The sequence below is a fragment of the Paramormyrops kingsleyae genome, chromosome 6, assembly GCF_048594095.1.
Source record: "Paramormyrops kingsleyae isolate MSU_618 chromosome 6, PKINGS_0.4, whole genome shotgun sequence".
NCBI classification, from domain to species: domain Eukaryota; kingdom Metazoa; phylum Chordata; class Actinopteri; order Osteoglossiformes; family Mormyridae; genus Paramormyrops; species Paramormyrops kingsleyae.
The window spans coordinates 1,526,619-1,540,135 of record NC_132802.1 but is presented as its reverse complement, the minus strand read 5'-3'; the positions used below and the strand labels follow the sequence as shown (position 1 = coordinate 1,540,135).

At 45.0% G+C, this 13,517-nt stretch overlaps 1 protein-coding gene across 4 annotated transcripts in view; it reads right to left on the bottom strand.

The window, feature by feature from the left end:
* Positions 1-202: 202 nt before the first annotated feature.
* The window catches only part of ahcyl1 (adenosylhomocysteinase-like 1), a 36,212-nt gene continuing 22,897 nt past the window's right edge, over positions 203-13,517 (bottom strand). For 3 of the 4 annotated variants that reach the window (XM_023793485.2, XM_023793486.2, XM_072713324.1), the window contains 14 exons: positions 10,022-10,122; positions 9,632-9,734; positions 7,331-7,425; positions 7,092-7,198; positions 6,386-6,502; positions 6,233-6,296; positions 5,734-5,822; positions 4,813-4,883; positions 4,295-4,389; positions 3,574-3,672; positions 2,810-2,878; positions 1,895-1,973; positions 1,089-1,209; positions 203-852 (listed from right to left, as the gene is read on the bottom strand). In XM_023793485.2, the coding sequence (XP_023649253.2) occupies positions 846-852; positions 1,089-1,209; positions 1,895-1,973; positions 2,810-2,878; positions 3,574-3,672; positions 4,295-4,389; positions 4,813-4,883; positions 5,734-5,822; positions 6,233-6,296; positions 6,386-6,502; positions 7,092-7,198; positions 7,331-7,425; positions 9,632-9,734; positions 10,022-10,122 (1,217 nt within the window). In that variant the 3' untranslated portion in view covers positions 203-845. The remainder of the gene's footprint in view (positions 853-1,088; positions 1,210-1,894; positions 1,974-2,809; positions 2,879-3,573; positions 3,673-4,294; positions 4,390-4,812; positions 4,884-5,733; positions 5,823-6,232; positions 6,297-6,385; positions 6,503-7,091; positions 7,199-7,330; positions 7,426-9,631; positions 9,735-10,021; positions 10,123-13,517) is intronic. The other variant, XM_023793487.2, reaches the window with a different exon arrangement.

The following is a 13,517-nucleotide window of genomic DNA, read 5'->3' as shown; positions in this document are numbered from 1 at the left end:
TGGACTGTCCGGGGTTCCTCGAGGACTGGGTTGGGAAACACTGCCTTAGAAAACATCCAGCAGAAGACAGTTTGTAGTGAAGATTCCTTCACTGATTACTCCTTCCCTCAGTCAAGGAATGCCAGTTTGGTGCTGGGAATCTACAACTTACAAATGAAAAATGAGAAAGGCAACATGCCCATCCTTGTTCTTGAGAAAAGTCTGCGATTTGTAAACCTTTATTGGCAAGTGACCTACAATGAGATCTTATTACACGATTTAAAAATTGGTTCATGGCAGATAAGGACAGAAGACAGCTGGCCATTATAATGAGGCTCATTTTCAATGGCTTTCATTCAGTGGCTTAAAATGCAGTACAAGGACAAAAAGATAAAAAGGCACGCCAGAAATATGGTTTGAACAAAATCTGCACTAACTGGAATACAGGGTTAGCCTAGTCATTTCCTCCCTGCAACTCTAATCCTCATTTGACACCATTTCACACTGATATTAAACTTCATCTTACAATGCATTTAAAATATTTAAAGAAATTATAACTGGGATAAAAAATGTGAAATTGTTAAAAAGAGATCATTCTTGATTACTTTCTTTGTGTATGTGTGATGCTTGAATTCCCCATAGTAATTCTACAGATATATTTACACAGCTGTGTATCTTGGGGCATGCAGCTTGTTTTTGGTACCCTAGATTAATGGTAGGTGCTTTGCTGAATTTTACAAAAAAGCGAAAGTGAAACAGCTCAACAATCATTGTGATGATATTATCTTTCTCTCCTATCATGACAACATGTGGTCTTCTTCCAGAGGTTCCGAGCTTTGTTTTCACGAGGGTGGAATCCAAGCACATTAATATCTGAAAATCAGACACAAAGAAGGCTTTATCAGGATATCATGGGCACTACCGTTTCAGTTGTCTGCTGTGTGCCTCTGTTTTTTTTTGTGTCTGTTGCTTTTTGCTGTTAGTTCAGAATGTTAGTGTATTGGGCAAATTGTTAGTTTATTTATAGCAGTCTTTTTGCCTATGATGGGGTTGTGATCCTAGATGAATGTCAACAGTAAGCCTGCAGGGTATGTGCTCTTGCCCAGTACCTGTAGTAGTTGGGCTTAAAGGGTCCATTCTTATTGAGTCCCAAGTACTTGGCCTGCTCGTCGGAAAGTTCAGTAAGGTGGGCATCGAAGGTGGGCAGGTGTAAGCTGGCAACATATTCATCTAAAACAGATAGACTCCTTCAGTATAGCTTGAACACGGCATTAGAATGGCACCACTAGGTGGCACTAACTCATCACCTACACCACAAATGTCACGCTCAAGGCCTATGGGCCGCATCCAGCCCGCAGTACAATTCTTTGCGGCCCTTTGAATGATCTTATATACTGTTTGGGTATTACGCTGCCCCACTTCTGCAGCTCCTCGCCTGGTCTCTGTATTCTTCCCAGAGCTTCGGCTCAGAATCTGTATTATTAAAGTCTGGTTGACATCCAGGGAAGTGTGGCCGCGAGTGTCTGCAGCTACTGCCACCAACACAGTTAGGAACAACGGTAAACCGAAGACAATGTGTTTGACACTGACGTGTCTGAATGACAAAACTTCATATAACACTTAAACTAAGTTTTTTTTTTCTGATTTTTAAATTGTGTGGTTGAACGTGAGTTTTTTATACACTATTATGTATGCTACATTTGAGAAACATTTGAGATTTTTTTTACTGAAGCAATTTCTCAAGAGTCCAAGTATGTAACCAGTGTGCTACCTAAAGGGCAGGAGAACTCACACACAGAACACAACCCCATTCTGTAGGAGAACACAGTCAGCCCGCATACGGTTTGGGAGCAGGCCCCACGCCGAGAGAGAACCCCGGCTCTCCTAGCGCTGATCTGCAGCTGTCAGTTCTTACCCATTTTCTTGGGCAGCAGGTAGACATCCTGTTTATAACGACCCTCTGGTGCATTGTACAGCTCAATCAGGGCCAATGCCTGCAAAATAGCAGAAATGTTTCCATTGAACATGTAAATGTATTTTCATTTATTACATTTATTTTATGTTTTATTCTATTTGTTGTATTTTTATGTATTGGATTATTGATAACAGAATTGTAGGTAATGGGTTTTTTAAATTTGGCCAAACCCTTTAGTATGTACCAAAAGGAGCAGTGTCTATCAATCAATCAATCAATCAATCAATCAATCAATCAGTCAATCAGTCAGTTCAAAGATGCTTTGAGCAACTCCACTGATTGGCTGATGTGGTGCGCTGCTGTGCAGATGGCCATTGCTGATGTGGTGCGCTGTTCTCATGCAGACACACCGTGGTACTCATGTTCACAGTATGTCAGGCTGTTGTTTATCATGTGGGATAAACCTCAGGTTGGGCAAACTTTTAAATCTGGTTTAACTGTTTTCATTGTTGTTTGGCTTATATTGAACTGCATGTAGAAATTCTTTGTACTTATTTCATAATGGGCAGACAATGAATCTAAAGCTTGATATGGCCCATATATTAGTGCTTAGTGATGATGCAGCTTGTGGTTAATTCTGGAATATGGGGGTCGGGAGCAGTTCCATTGGGCAGCAATTTACAATGTCTGGTCGGTGGTTTAGTGTAGTTCAATGCAGACTGTTAACGCTGAAGCAGCAGCTGCCCTGTAGGTCAAAGAACACCTGCTGTGGTATTTCTGGAACCCTGTCATTTACTCAGGAAACAGCTCCCACTAGGTTTGACTCTCACCCATGTAAATGCCAGTCATTTCACATCAGCACTCATCTTGCAGCATTTCAGAAGCTTCATTTTCCAGGGGGGTCACTGAGCTCACCTGCGTTGTCGCGGTGATCGACAGAACAAATGTGGGAACCGTAGAGCAGCTTAGGTTCAGAAGCCGGCCCTTAGAAACCAAACAGAACAGTGCTGCTTAGAGGGAGAGATGGTACAAAAAGCATGGGAGAAATACAGACTGTTATAATATGCAGTATTCAGTTTAAATATTAGAACTCGTGGTCATAGGTGGAAATTAGCGGGAGAACATTTTAAACTAAATTTGACAAAGCACTTCTTTACACAGCGTGTAGTTAGAGTATGGAATAGTCTTCCTGCTAGTGTAGTACAAGCTGAATCCTTGGGTTCCTTTAAATCAGAGCTAGATAAGATTTTAACAACTCTGAGCTATTAGTTAAGTTCTCCCCAAACGAACTTGATGGGCCGAATGGCCTCCTCTCGTTTGTAAATTTCTTATGTTCTTATGTTCTAGTGATGTTGGTAAATGGCTGATATGCCTAGAATGATAATGCCCATTCTCATTGAACTTCCATTCAAATTTACACCCAAAACACAAAATAACTTGCTTAATCATATCATTATGAAGTGTGACACATGTGGGAGGAATGGAAGGACTGTCAAATGTGAAAAAACTTGTCAGAATGAGGGTAGGGAACGGTGTAGGCAGTGGTGGGCACAGCTAACCAAAAACCACTAACTCACTGATGAAAAAGTTAGTTTGGCTAATTAGGCGTTAGCGGAGGAGCAGAGCCCTGCCCACCGCTGGGTGTGTCTGTACCATCTGTCTGTACCATCTGTCTGTACCTCTGCCAGCAGGACCACCCTCTTGCCATCAGGCCAGATGACGTGGTCTACCTGGGAGCGAACCCTCTCCCAGGTGAGCTCTGGAGTCCTCAGGCTGACCTAGGGAGAGAGGCCACGTCCACAGAATGTGTCAGCAAACTGAATCATATGTGCAAGCATGGAATCAGAGAGTCACAATGCAAACACACAAGCACACACACTAAAACGTGCAGATAAGTGAATGTGCACATTTATGTTTTCTCTCTTGCACACATACAAATGGACACATATGCACACACACACACACACACACATACATACGCACACACATGCAGACCTGTACTCATGTCTTTGTGGGGACTGTACATTCACTCTTATGGGGAAAACCAAAATCCAGAAGTAACCAAACAAGATACAGACTTTTGGCATTTTCAGTTTTTTGACTGCAGTTGCAGAAATTTAATAAATTGAGTTTCCCCTTGTGAGGACTGGAGAAATGTCCCCACAACATAAAAATAGGTTTGTAATATACACATAACCCACACACACACAAATAAGTTTAATGCAAACTTTTCAACACACCTTTACTAACTAATCCTATAGTAAAGTGTAAATTTTCTAAACTGTACTGCATCAACTTGATGATTCCTTACACGGCACTTTACATGGGTAACATGGACTGACGTACTAATAAATGCACTAATTATTTTACAGTGAACCTGCAAGTCAGACTGTATCTCACCACATCAATCTCTGTATTGGAGTGACCCATGTTGCACACAATACAGCCGTTCCTCATGCGGTCAAGTTGGTCCCTGGTCACCACATTTTTGTTCCCTGCGGAGGAGAAACACACACGCCATCCTAGGTCACCCTCACTGCCACCGGCTCGTCTTTCCAGGGCGAGCCTCAGCTTGATCGCGGAAAACCAGGAGACGGACTATCGCACAAATGAAGGGACACCACATAGGACGCTACCAGAGAATCCTTAATGCACACATATCAAGTCACTAGGGCTTCGAAGAAGGACCACAATGGTTGGCGAAACCAAGTTAAAAGTTACCTTTCATTGTCGCACCTGCAGTCTGCACACATGTGGACAGTTTAGTGGGGCACCATGACCAGGACAGTTTAGTGGGGCACCATGACCAGGACAGTTTAGTGGGGCACCATGACCAGGACAGTTTAGTGGGGCACCATGACCAGGACAGTTGAAATAGACGTGCAGTTTGTGTGGTAGGGCAGAGCCGTCAGGCTTACCTGTGCAAGTAATGATCATGTCCACCTGACGAATGACCTCGTTCAGCTTGACAACTCGGTAACCATCCATGCTGCATGGCAGGAATAAGGATTAGGACTGTAACAGCCAAAGGTCTCCCAAATGAAAATGCTTTTCATTTACACACTTCACTCAGTGTAAATGAACTAATACTGACCATGTATGACTGATATACAATCACTGGTTGTTTAGCAGTCGAGTTACTGTTTCAGTGACCAGGGTGTGAAAATGATCGCTAACTGAAAGTCACAGTAGCTCACTGACCCCAACTGTGACGGCGCTTATGACTTTACTGCAGCCTTCCATAGTTTTATCCTTAAGTTTAAATTTTTAGCAACACTTTCTACATTCTGCTTCAGTGATCTCTCTCACTCTGTGACGTGTGTTGTTGTTGACCATATGAAATTTGCTTGAAAATGTGTGCATTAGTCAGACAATATATTTTTTATTACCATCGTATTTGCAAATGGTCGCTAATTGAGGTAATCACTAAACGAGGAGTGACTGTACTGCAGAGAAGATAAATTTAGTCTACACTTTTTAAACCATTAATTACAAAAAACTTAATGTATCATCTTTAATTACCATATGAATATACAATATGAATGTTTTGATAGATGATGGATTGGCAGGATTGACAACATTGTTTTGGAGTGAAAATAATGATCTACATTAATGTTAACCTGCAAGATTTACAGTTTGCCTGAACATTACCCCCCCCCCCCACCTCTGGGTAGGCAAAATGCTCTCCTTAAGAAACACAGCTGGTTTATAAGGAGCATTACAAAATTCATTAAAATTCTTGTAGTGACTGAGATGTCTGGATTGTGCCAGGAGAAACAGAAGCTGGCTGACAGTTCTGAGGGTGTAGGTGCTGCCTGAAGTGTTTCCACTCTCCTCACCAGGCCTGCAGGGCACATATAGGGTCGATCTCTGTGATACAGACTATGGCGCCCAAGGCCTTCAGAGCCGTACAGCAGCCCTTCCCCACCTGCGGCACAGGACTCAGTGAGGACTCGGTATGCATCACATGACTCTGAGGATTCAGTACGCGTCAGATGACTAAGTAAGGGCTCAGTGCATGTCACATGACTCAATGAGGACTCAGTGCATGTCACATGACTCCATGAGGACTCAGTATGTGTTACAGACTCAGTACCGTTACATGAGGTATAAAAGAAGAAAAGTACATAGGATCATGGCATCGGCACACAGTGGGTAACTACTCACACTAACACAGCAGGAAAGAATTATGGACAAAATCCAGCTCTATGACTTTCATCTTAAAAGTCAAGGTTAAGTAGATTTCTTCAACTGACCAGACATAACTTAAAGGTTTATTCTGGAACATAAGCCCCTTCAGACCATTTATGGAATACAGGTCCTTTTATAATTTCTTACCTCTCCATAACCGCAAACTACCACCTGTTTTCCACCAAACATCACATCAGTGGTCCTTTTTAATCTGTGATGGGGGAGGGGGATATGTCAAACAATATTTTTAGATTAAAAGAATTTTTTAAATGAATTTCTTGGAACAAATCATCCACTAACCCATCCAGAATAGACTCCCTGCAGCAGTAAAGGTTGTCAAACTTCTGCTTGGTCACCGAGTCGTTCACGTTCATGGCAGGAACGCACAGCTTCCCGGCCTTGGACAGCTGGTACAACCTGAGAGCGAATGGAAAAGATGCCAAGTGGCAGCTCCTGTGAGATGATGGGCCAAGCAGACTGCAGAGCCTATTGTGTCCTCAAGCAAAGTGTCCTCTGAAATGCTTCATTGAAAAACAGGCAGCGCTGCAGGTCTGTTATGTATGGAAGCTGCTGTTTGATATAGACCCATCTGCTACGAAGCCAGGATCTCCGTCTTCTGGGTGTGAGGCAGAGCAGGAAAGCAGAAGCCCCTGACTGTGAGTCAGTGGCGGCCCCTGCATGTACCCAGCATGACTCTTCATGGAACATTAGTCACGGCGTGCTGAGGACAGCATTATCCACTCATTTTGGGGAAGCAAAAACAAGCAAACCTATTTCAATGTGAAATCACAAGCTGTGGAAGTTGCTTTAAGCATGAGAGTTTGAACAGGAAGCTACATAATTATATACTGCTTACAGCTGAATGGAGTTGCCTTTGTCCCTGTACTGGACAAGGGGCCACGGGGGCAGGATGCATTCCTGTTTAACAAGGCAATGCTGAAAGACTTTAGAAAGAGTGTCATGTTGCAATTTTAAAGACTTGTTTTGCTGTTAAATGATTCATTACCTGTGAACGCCAGTGACACTCTCCTCCACAATGCCCCGGATCTTCCTGAAGACATTTGGGTATTTCTTGTACACCCAGTGGGTGAGGTCTCCTCCATCATCCAGGATCTAACCACAGTGAATAACACCACAGTTGCACCACTCTTAGGACACAGACTCGATGAAACATGTCCACATCCCACGTGATACAGTTGTTCTAGATCTGCAACGTGCGCAGAGGCGATGCCAGGGAGCTCCTACCATATTGGGCTGCCAGTCTTCTGTGCCCACGCAGCGGTCGATACACCACCAGAAGTCTGCTTCGGACTCACCCTTCCACGCAAACACAGCCACGCCTGCGGGGCATCAGCTCATTATTACCCATTACAGCCAGAACCTGCAGTCTAACAGCCCTCTAGCAAAACCCGTCAGGATCTGTGTGCAGCGCTGGGCTGCCCTTCAACAGCAGGACTCGCAAAAAATCCAGTCACAAATAATCTGACTGGGTTCAGTCTCCGCTGTTTATATTACAGATTCATCTGTATATAAATACTTTCTATATATAATATAATTATAATATAATATAATTTAATTCTATATATAAATTCTCAATAGGCAATTTTTCTTTCTACACAACAAACAATCAACTCTCAGACTGACATTAGGCTGGAAGTAGGCTGGCATTAAGCTGGGAGTAGACTGGCATCAGGCCGTGAGTAGACTGGCATCAGGCCGGGAGTAGACTGGCATTTGGTCGGGAGTAGACTGGCATCAGGCCATGAGTAGACTGCACAGCAGCCCAACTCCAAGTTTTTGACAAGTGGCTAGTAGTTACACTGACTGTGTTTAACAACTTATTTGTTAAAGCAGGTTATCTGCAATCGCTGCAGATATCCGCTGTAGCAGAAGCATGGAAATGCATCATACTTCACAGTTTATCAGTCTTTTGCCAACGCCAACAGAACATCGTGTCTGGTGGCTCAGGACCATCAAGTCAAGGCCACCTGGCTGCGTGTGACATCATACACGCCAGTGCCACCCCATCTGCTCCTCTGCCGATCGCGGCAAAGCTGTGTGGAGTCTGCAGCGCTAAGTGGAATGCGCTCATCGCCGAAGGCAGCGCCCTTTCGGTGATTCACATTATTCTCAAGTTACATAATTGGGAAAAAATACTACGTGCTAGTAGCTATGTGCTGGGCCTCTTGCCTGTCTGAGATAAAAATGAAGAAACTGGACAATCAGACAGAGCAGTCGCAAAACGGCCTCATTCCTTCGTGCTCAAAATTAGACTGTAAGAAATGTTTTTTTTGGCAGCTATACTTCTGGGAAGAAAAGCAAACACGGAGGAAGGAGACTGCTCACGGTGCTAAATCTGCTACCAAAAAGTTACAGATTTGAATCCATGTACTTTTGGAAAAGGCCCTGAACCTGAATGATGCTAGGAAAACATCCATCTGTATAAACAGGCAAGGGGTGAAAATCATATATTTAAAGTTGACTTGGTCTCGCCATTTCCTCACATAACCGAGGCTCCGCAAGCCTGTTTTTAGACGTGATTAATTACTATAGGCCACTCTCTACAACCCATCTCCCTGGGAAGCAGCCCGAGCAGCTGCTGACTTTCTGCGGGCCGCTATCAGGAAGCAGACTGCCCTAATTCCAGTCATCTGTTGCTTGCTTGATATTTTAACACCACTGGAATGTGTCCACATGATGGCTATCAGGCATGATTACAAATTGTGAGGGGCTATCTCCCCAATCCAATACCTCTTAGTGTGAGTAATTTGCATCTTTCCCTGGGCATCTCACACATAGGCACACATAGGCACACATAGGTCCTTCGGCTAAACATATAACACAGAGTGTCACCAAAGCACCAGAGACTTCATTACGATACAGATCCAGTTCTAACTTTTCTGACATATTTCCATTTCGGGACCTGGGTTGAGCAGCTCTGTCCTACATGGATATTTACCAACTGTGAGAAGCACACGATTTCTGTCTTTCCTGCCTGTTTAACTACTGTGACAACCTGAAGGGCTGCATCTCAGCTGTATGTTCATTGACTGTGAGAACCTGAAATGCTCTATATGTCTACTGTCTGTGAGATCCTGAAATGATCTGTATAAACTCTGTGAGAACCTGAAATGTTATTTATGTGTACTGCCTGTGAAATTCTGAAATGTTCTGTATTAACTCTGTGAGAACCTGACATGTTCTGTATGTGTACTGCCTGTGAAATTCTGAAATGTTCTGTATTAACTCTGTGAGAACCTGACATGTTCTGTATGTGTACTGCCTGTGAAATTCTGAAATGTTCTGTATTAACTCTGTGAGAACCTGACATGTTCTGTATGTGTACTGCCTGTGAAATGCTCCATATTAACCATATGTTTAAGGGCAGCAAGAACCTGAAATGCTCTGTATTAATTGTCTGTTTTCCGACTGTGACAACCTGAATGTTTCTGTCTTACCTGTCTCTTTTACCACTGTGAGAACCCAGACAGCTCTGTCTTGTCTGGGTATTTACCCACTATGAGAACCTAAATTCTCCCATCTTACCTGCCTCAGACAGGGCAGCTGCCACCTCATTCTGTGTGGAGTAGATGTTGCAGGCAGTCCAGCGGCACTGAGCTCCCAGAGCTACCAGTGTCTCGATCAAGACCTTGGAAGAAGCATTCAGAGTCAGAAAGAATAACAGGCTAGTCCCCAGGCGTGGGGCAAAATCATTACTTGGGGCAGAATTCAATCGATTGTGTGGGTGTAGTATGTGCATCCCGAGGTGAGTGGTGGCTGAGCAGAGGCATTACCGCCATCCGGGCAGTGATGTGGGTGTAGTATGTGCATCACGAGGTGAGTGGTGGCTGAGCAGAGGCATTACCGCCGTCTGGGCAGTGATGTGGGTGTAGTATGTGCATCACGAGGTGAGTGGTGGCTGAGCAGAGGCATTACCGCCGTCTGGGCAGTGATGTGGGTGCAGCCCACGATTTTAGCCCCGGCCAGTGGCTTCTCTCCCTGTGCTCTCTTCCTGAGGGAGATCAGGGCAGACATGTCTGTGGGTGGGTAGGGAAGGTGGGAGAAAGACAGGGGCAGGGAGAGAGGGAGAGACACATATAGAGTGTGGGTAAGTGGGTGCAGAGAGACAGAGAGAGAGAGAGAGAGAGAGAAGGAGAACAAATTAATGCCTCCTCAATATATGGAGGCCTGAGTACCCCTGACACACATGCACACAGAGCCACTGAAGGCTACACTCTGTTCCCTCTAACACCAGTCAGTGAGCATTTCAGTCAGCTCCAGTCATCACCAGTTGGTGACGTACTGGTTAAAGATTTAAATGTTGATTCAAACTCCTAAGCCTGAACTACTGCAACTGCATCCACCCATCATCGTAACCACTTAATCCCAACTGGGATCGCGGGGGGCCCGGAGCCTATCCCGGGAGCCACCCTGGGCGGGCGCCAACACACTGCTGTACCTCGAATATGTTTAAAACCTTTTTTTTCTGCTTAACACTGCTTAACCTATATTGGCAGCACTTCACTTCATTTCACCCATAGTGGCAGGTTACAAGGCACCACATCCCTGAGGAGCGCGCTTTCTGCCATCATTCAGACAACTATCCACCCAGAAGCAAGAGAATGTCTTCCAAGTCACATGATATCTGGGTCTGAACACAAGCTCTCAGTGCTGTGATACTGAAGTTTCCCACAAAAGTTTGAAACAAACAAAAGAAAGTGAACAAAAACAAGCAAACTGAGCCTGGGGCCTTAAAAGCGGCTAATAAATCTTGCTTCCCACATGACTGTGTTGTGTTATTTCTATTATCTGCTGAATACAGAGGCTTCTCACAATGGTTCAATGAAAGGAATGGATATTTAATGTCTCTTAATGGAAGCAGCATCATATGATTTATCTAAATCTGTGCCTCACACATACAAGATCGGGGCCTGGAGTTTGTTAGTAAATTAATCAGAACTCTTGAAGCTACAATCACTGGCAGATACATATGCGAATGCTTGTTGGTTTTGTAACTTAATTTCAGGTCACCGTTAGCCGTCATGCTAACAGCAGTGACATGCAGAGCTTTGGAGGGGAGGTGCTTGAATAGGGGGGTGGGATCCCCCTCAGTACATTTGCGATCGTGGGGGGGTGGTAAATTTGCGTTGTCGTCGGTTATTGAAAAAGGGCACTTGGGATGATCAATGGGGGGCACTTTCACTCGTTCAGGGAAAAGGGGCGGGTACTCAGGCGTCCGCAGCCCCCCACACAAGAACCCTAAACTTTGAGATCAGACTCGGTCGCTTCGAGAATCTGCATGTATGTCCCCCTGGTGATCTGACCTCTGCACTTCCCTTTGGGACATGCATGCAGTGATGGAGGCGTGTTCCAGCCGTGGTGTAGCCCTACACTTCCTGAGATAGGCTTGAGATTGCTGCTCCTCTGACTGTGTAAGTGGTGCCTGACTGTGTAAGTGGTGCCTGACTGTGTAACTGGTGCCTGACTGTGTAAGTGGTGCCTGACTGTGTAAGTGGTGCCTGACTGTGTAAGTGGTGCCTGACTGTGTAGGTGGTGCCTGACTGTGTAAGTGGTGCCTGACTGTGTAGGTGGTGCCTGACTGTGTAAGTGGTGCCTGACTGTGTAAGTGGTGCCTGACTGTGTAACTGGTGCCTGACTGTGTAAGTGGTGCCTGACTGTGTAACTGGTGCCTGACTGTGTAAGTGGTGCCTGACTGTGGATGGATAAAACTGTTATGCAAACTACTATGTGGGAGGACACTCTGTGAGTAACACTATGCCCACGCAAGAGCTGTAGGTTCTATTCCCATGTCTGGCTGTGTGTGTGTGTGTATGTGCATGTGTTTGTGTGTGTGTGTTGAATAGGTTATTATTACTTTGCGGGGACCAAATGTCCCCCACAATGTAATAAAAACCTGTTTTTATGCTGTGGGGACCATTTTTCAGGCCCCCACAAAGATCGGTGAATGCAATCAAAAAAGTAAAAATGCCAAAAGTCTCGTATTTTGCTTGGTTACTTATGGTTACTTATGGTTAAGGTTAGAGCTGGGTAGGGGTTAAGGTCATCATGTTGGGATTAGGGTGATATAGAAATGAAAGGAGAGTCCCCACAAAGATATATGTGTGTATGTGTGCATGTGTGTGTTTGCATATTTCCTTCATTTGTGTGGGTTTCCTCCTACAGTCCAAAGACTTAAGGTCCTTAAACTGTCCTTAGAATGTGGTCAACTCCAGTGCTTCCCAATCCAGTCCTTGGGGACCAGCAGACAGTCCACCTTCATGTGGGAGCTGGGAGGGAACAAAAATGTGGACTGTCTGTGGGTCCCCGTCTGTGGGTCCCCATCTGTGGGTCCCCAAGGACCGAGTTGGGAAACACTGGTCCTACGCTGTAGAGAAATTATGTTGCTTATAATATTGCTAACTTCTTAACTAGATACTTTGCACTGATTTTGTTACACATTAATATTCTTCTGAATAATGAAAAACAAAGTGAACAGATATTTTATGACCAAAGGTGCTAGTATTTTTATGAAACAACCAGCTTGTTTAACACGTCATGAATTAATTAATGTGACTATACACTTAGGGGTACAGTTATGTTTTACAGCTGAGCATTAAACTAAAACAGTTTTAATTATGAGCTCTGCATGAAAGGGCAATGCCACACTGCTGTAGAAACGCGTACGGTACAGTCAGCTACATGCACACTCAGACACAGAGGGGGAATGCCACACTGCTGTAGAAACGCGTACGGTACAGACAGCTACATGCACACTCAGACACAGGGGGGGAATGCCACACTGCTGTAGAAACGCGCACGGTACAGTCAGCTACATGCACACTCAGACACAGAGGGGGAATGCCACACTGCTGTAGAAACGCGTACGGTACAGACAGCTACATGCACACTCAGACACAGGGGGGGAATGCCACACTGCTGTAGAAACGCGTACGGTACAGTCAGCTACATGCACACTCAGACACAGAGGGGGAATGCCACACTGCTGTAGAAACGCGTACGGTACAGACAGCTACATGCACACTCAGACACAGAGGGGGAATGCCACACTGCTGTAGAAACGCGCACGGTACAGTCAGCTACATGCACACTCAGACACAGAGGGGGAATGCCACACTGCTGTAGAAACGCGCACGGTACAGTCAGCTACATGCACACTCAGACACAGAGGGGGAATGCCACACTGCTGTAGAAACGCGCACGGTACAGTCAGCTACATGCACACTCAGACACAGAGGGGGAATGCCACACTGCTGTAGAAACGCGCAAGGTACAGTCAGCTACATGCACACTCAGACACAGAGGGGGAATGCCACACTGCTGTAGAAACGCGCACGGTACAGTCAGCTACATGCACACTCAGACACAGGGGGGGAATGCCACACTGCTGTAGAAACGCGCACGGTACAGTCAG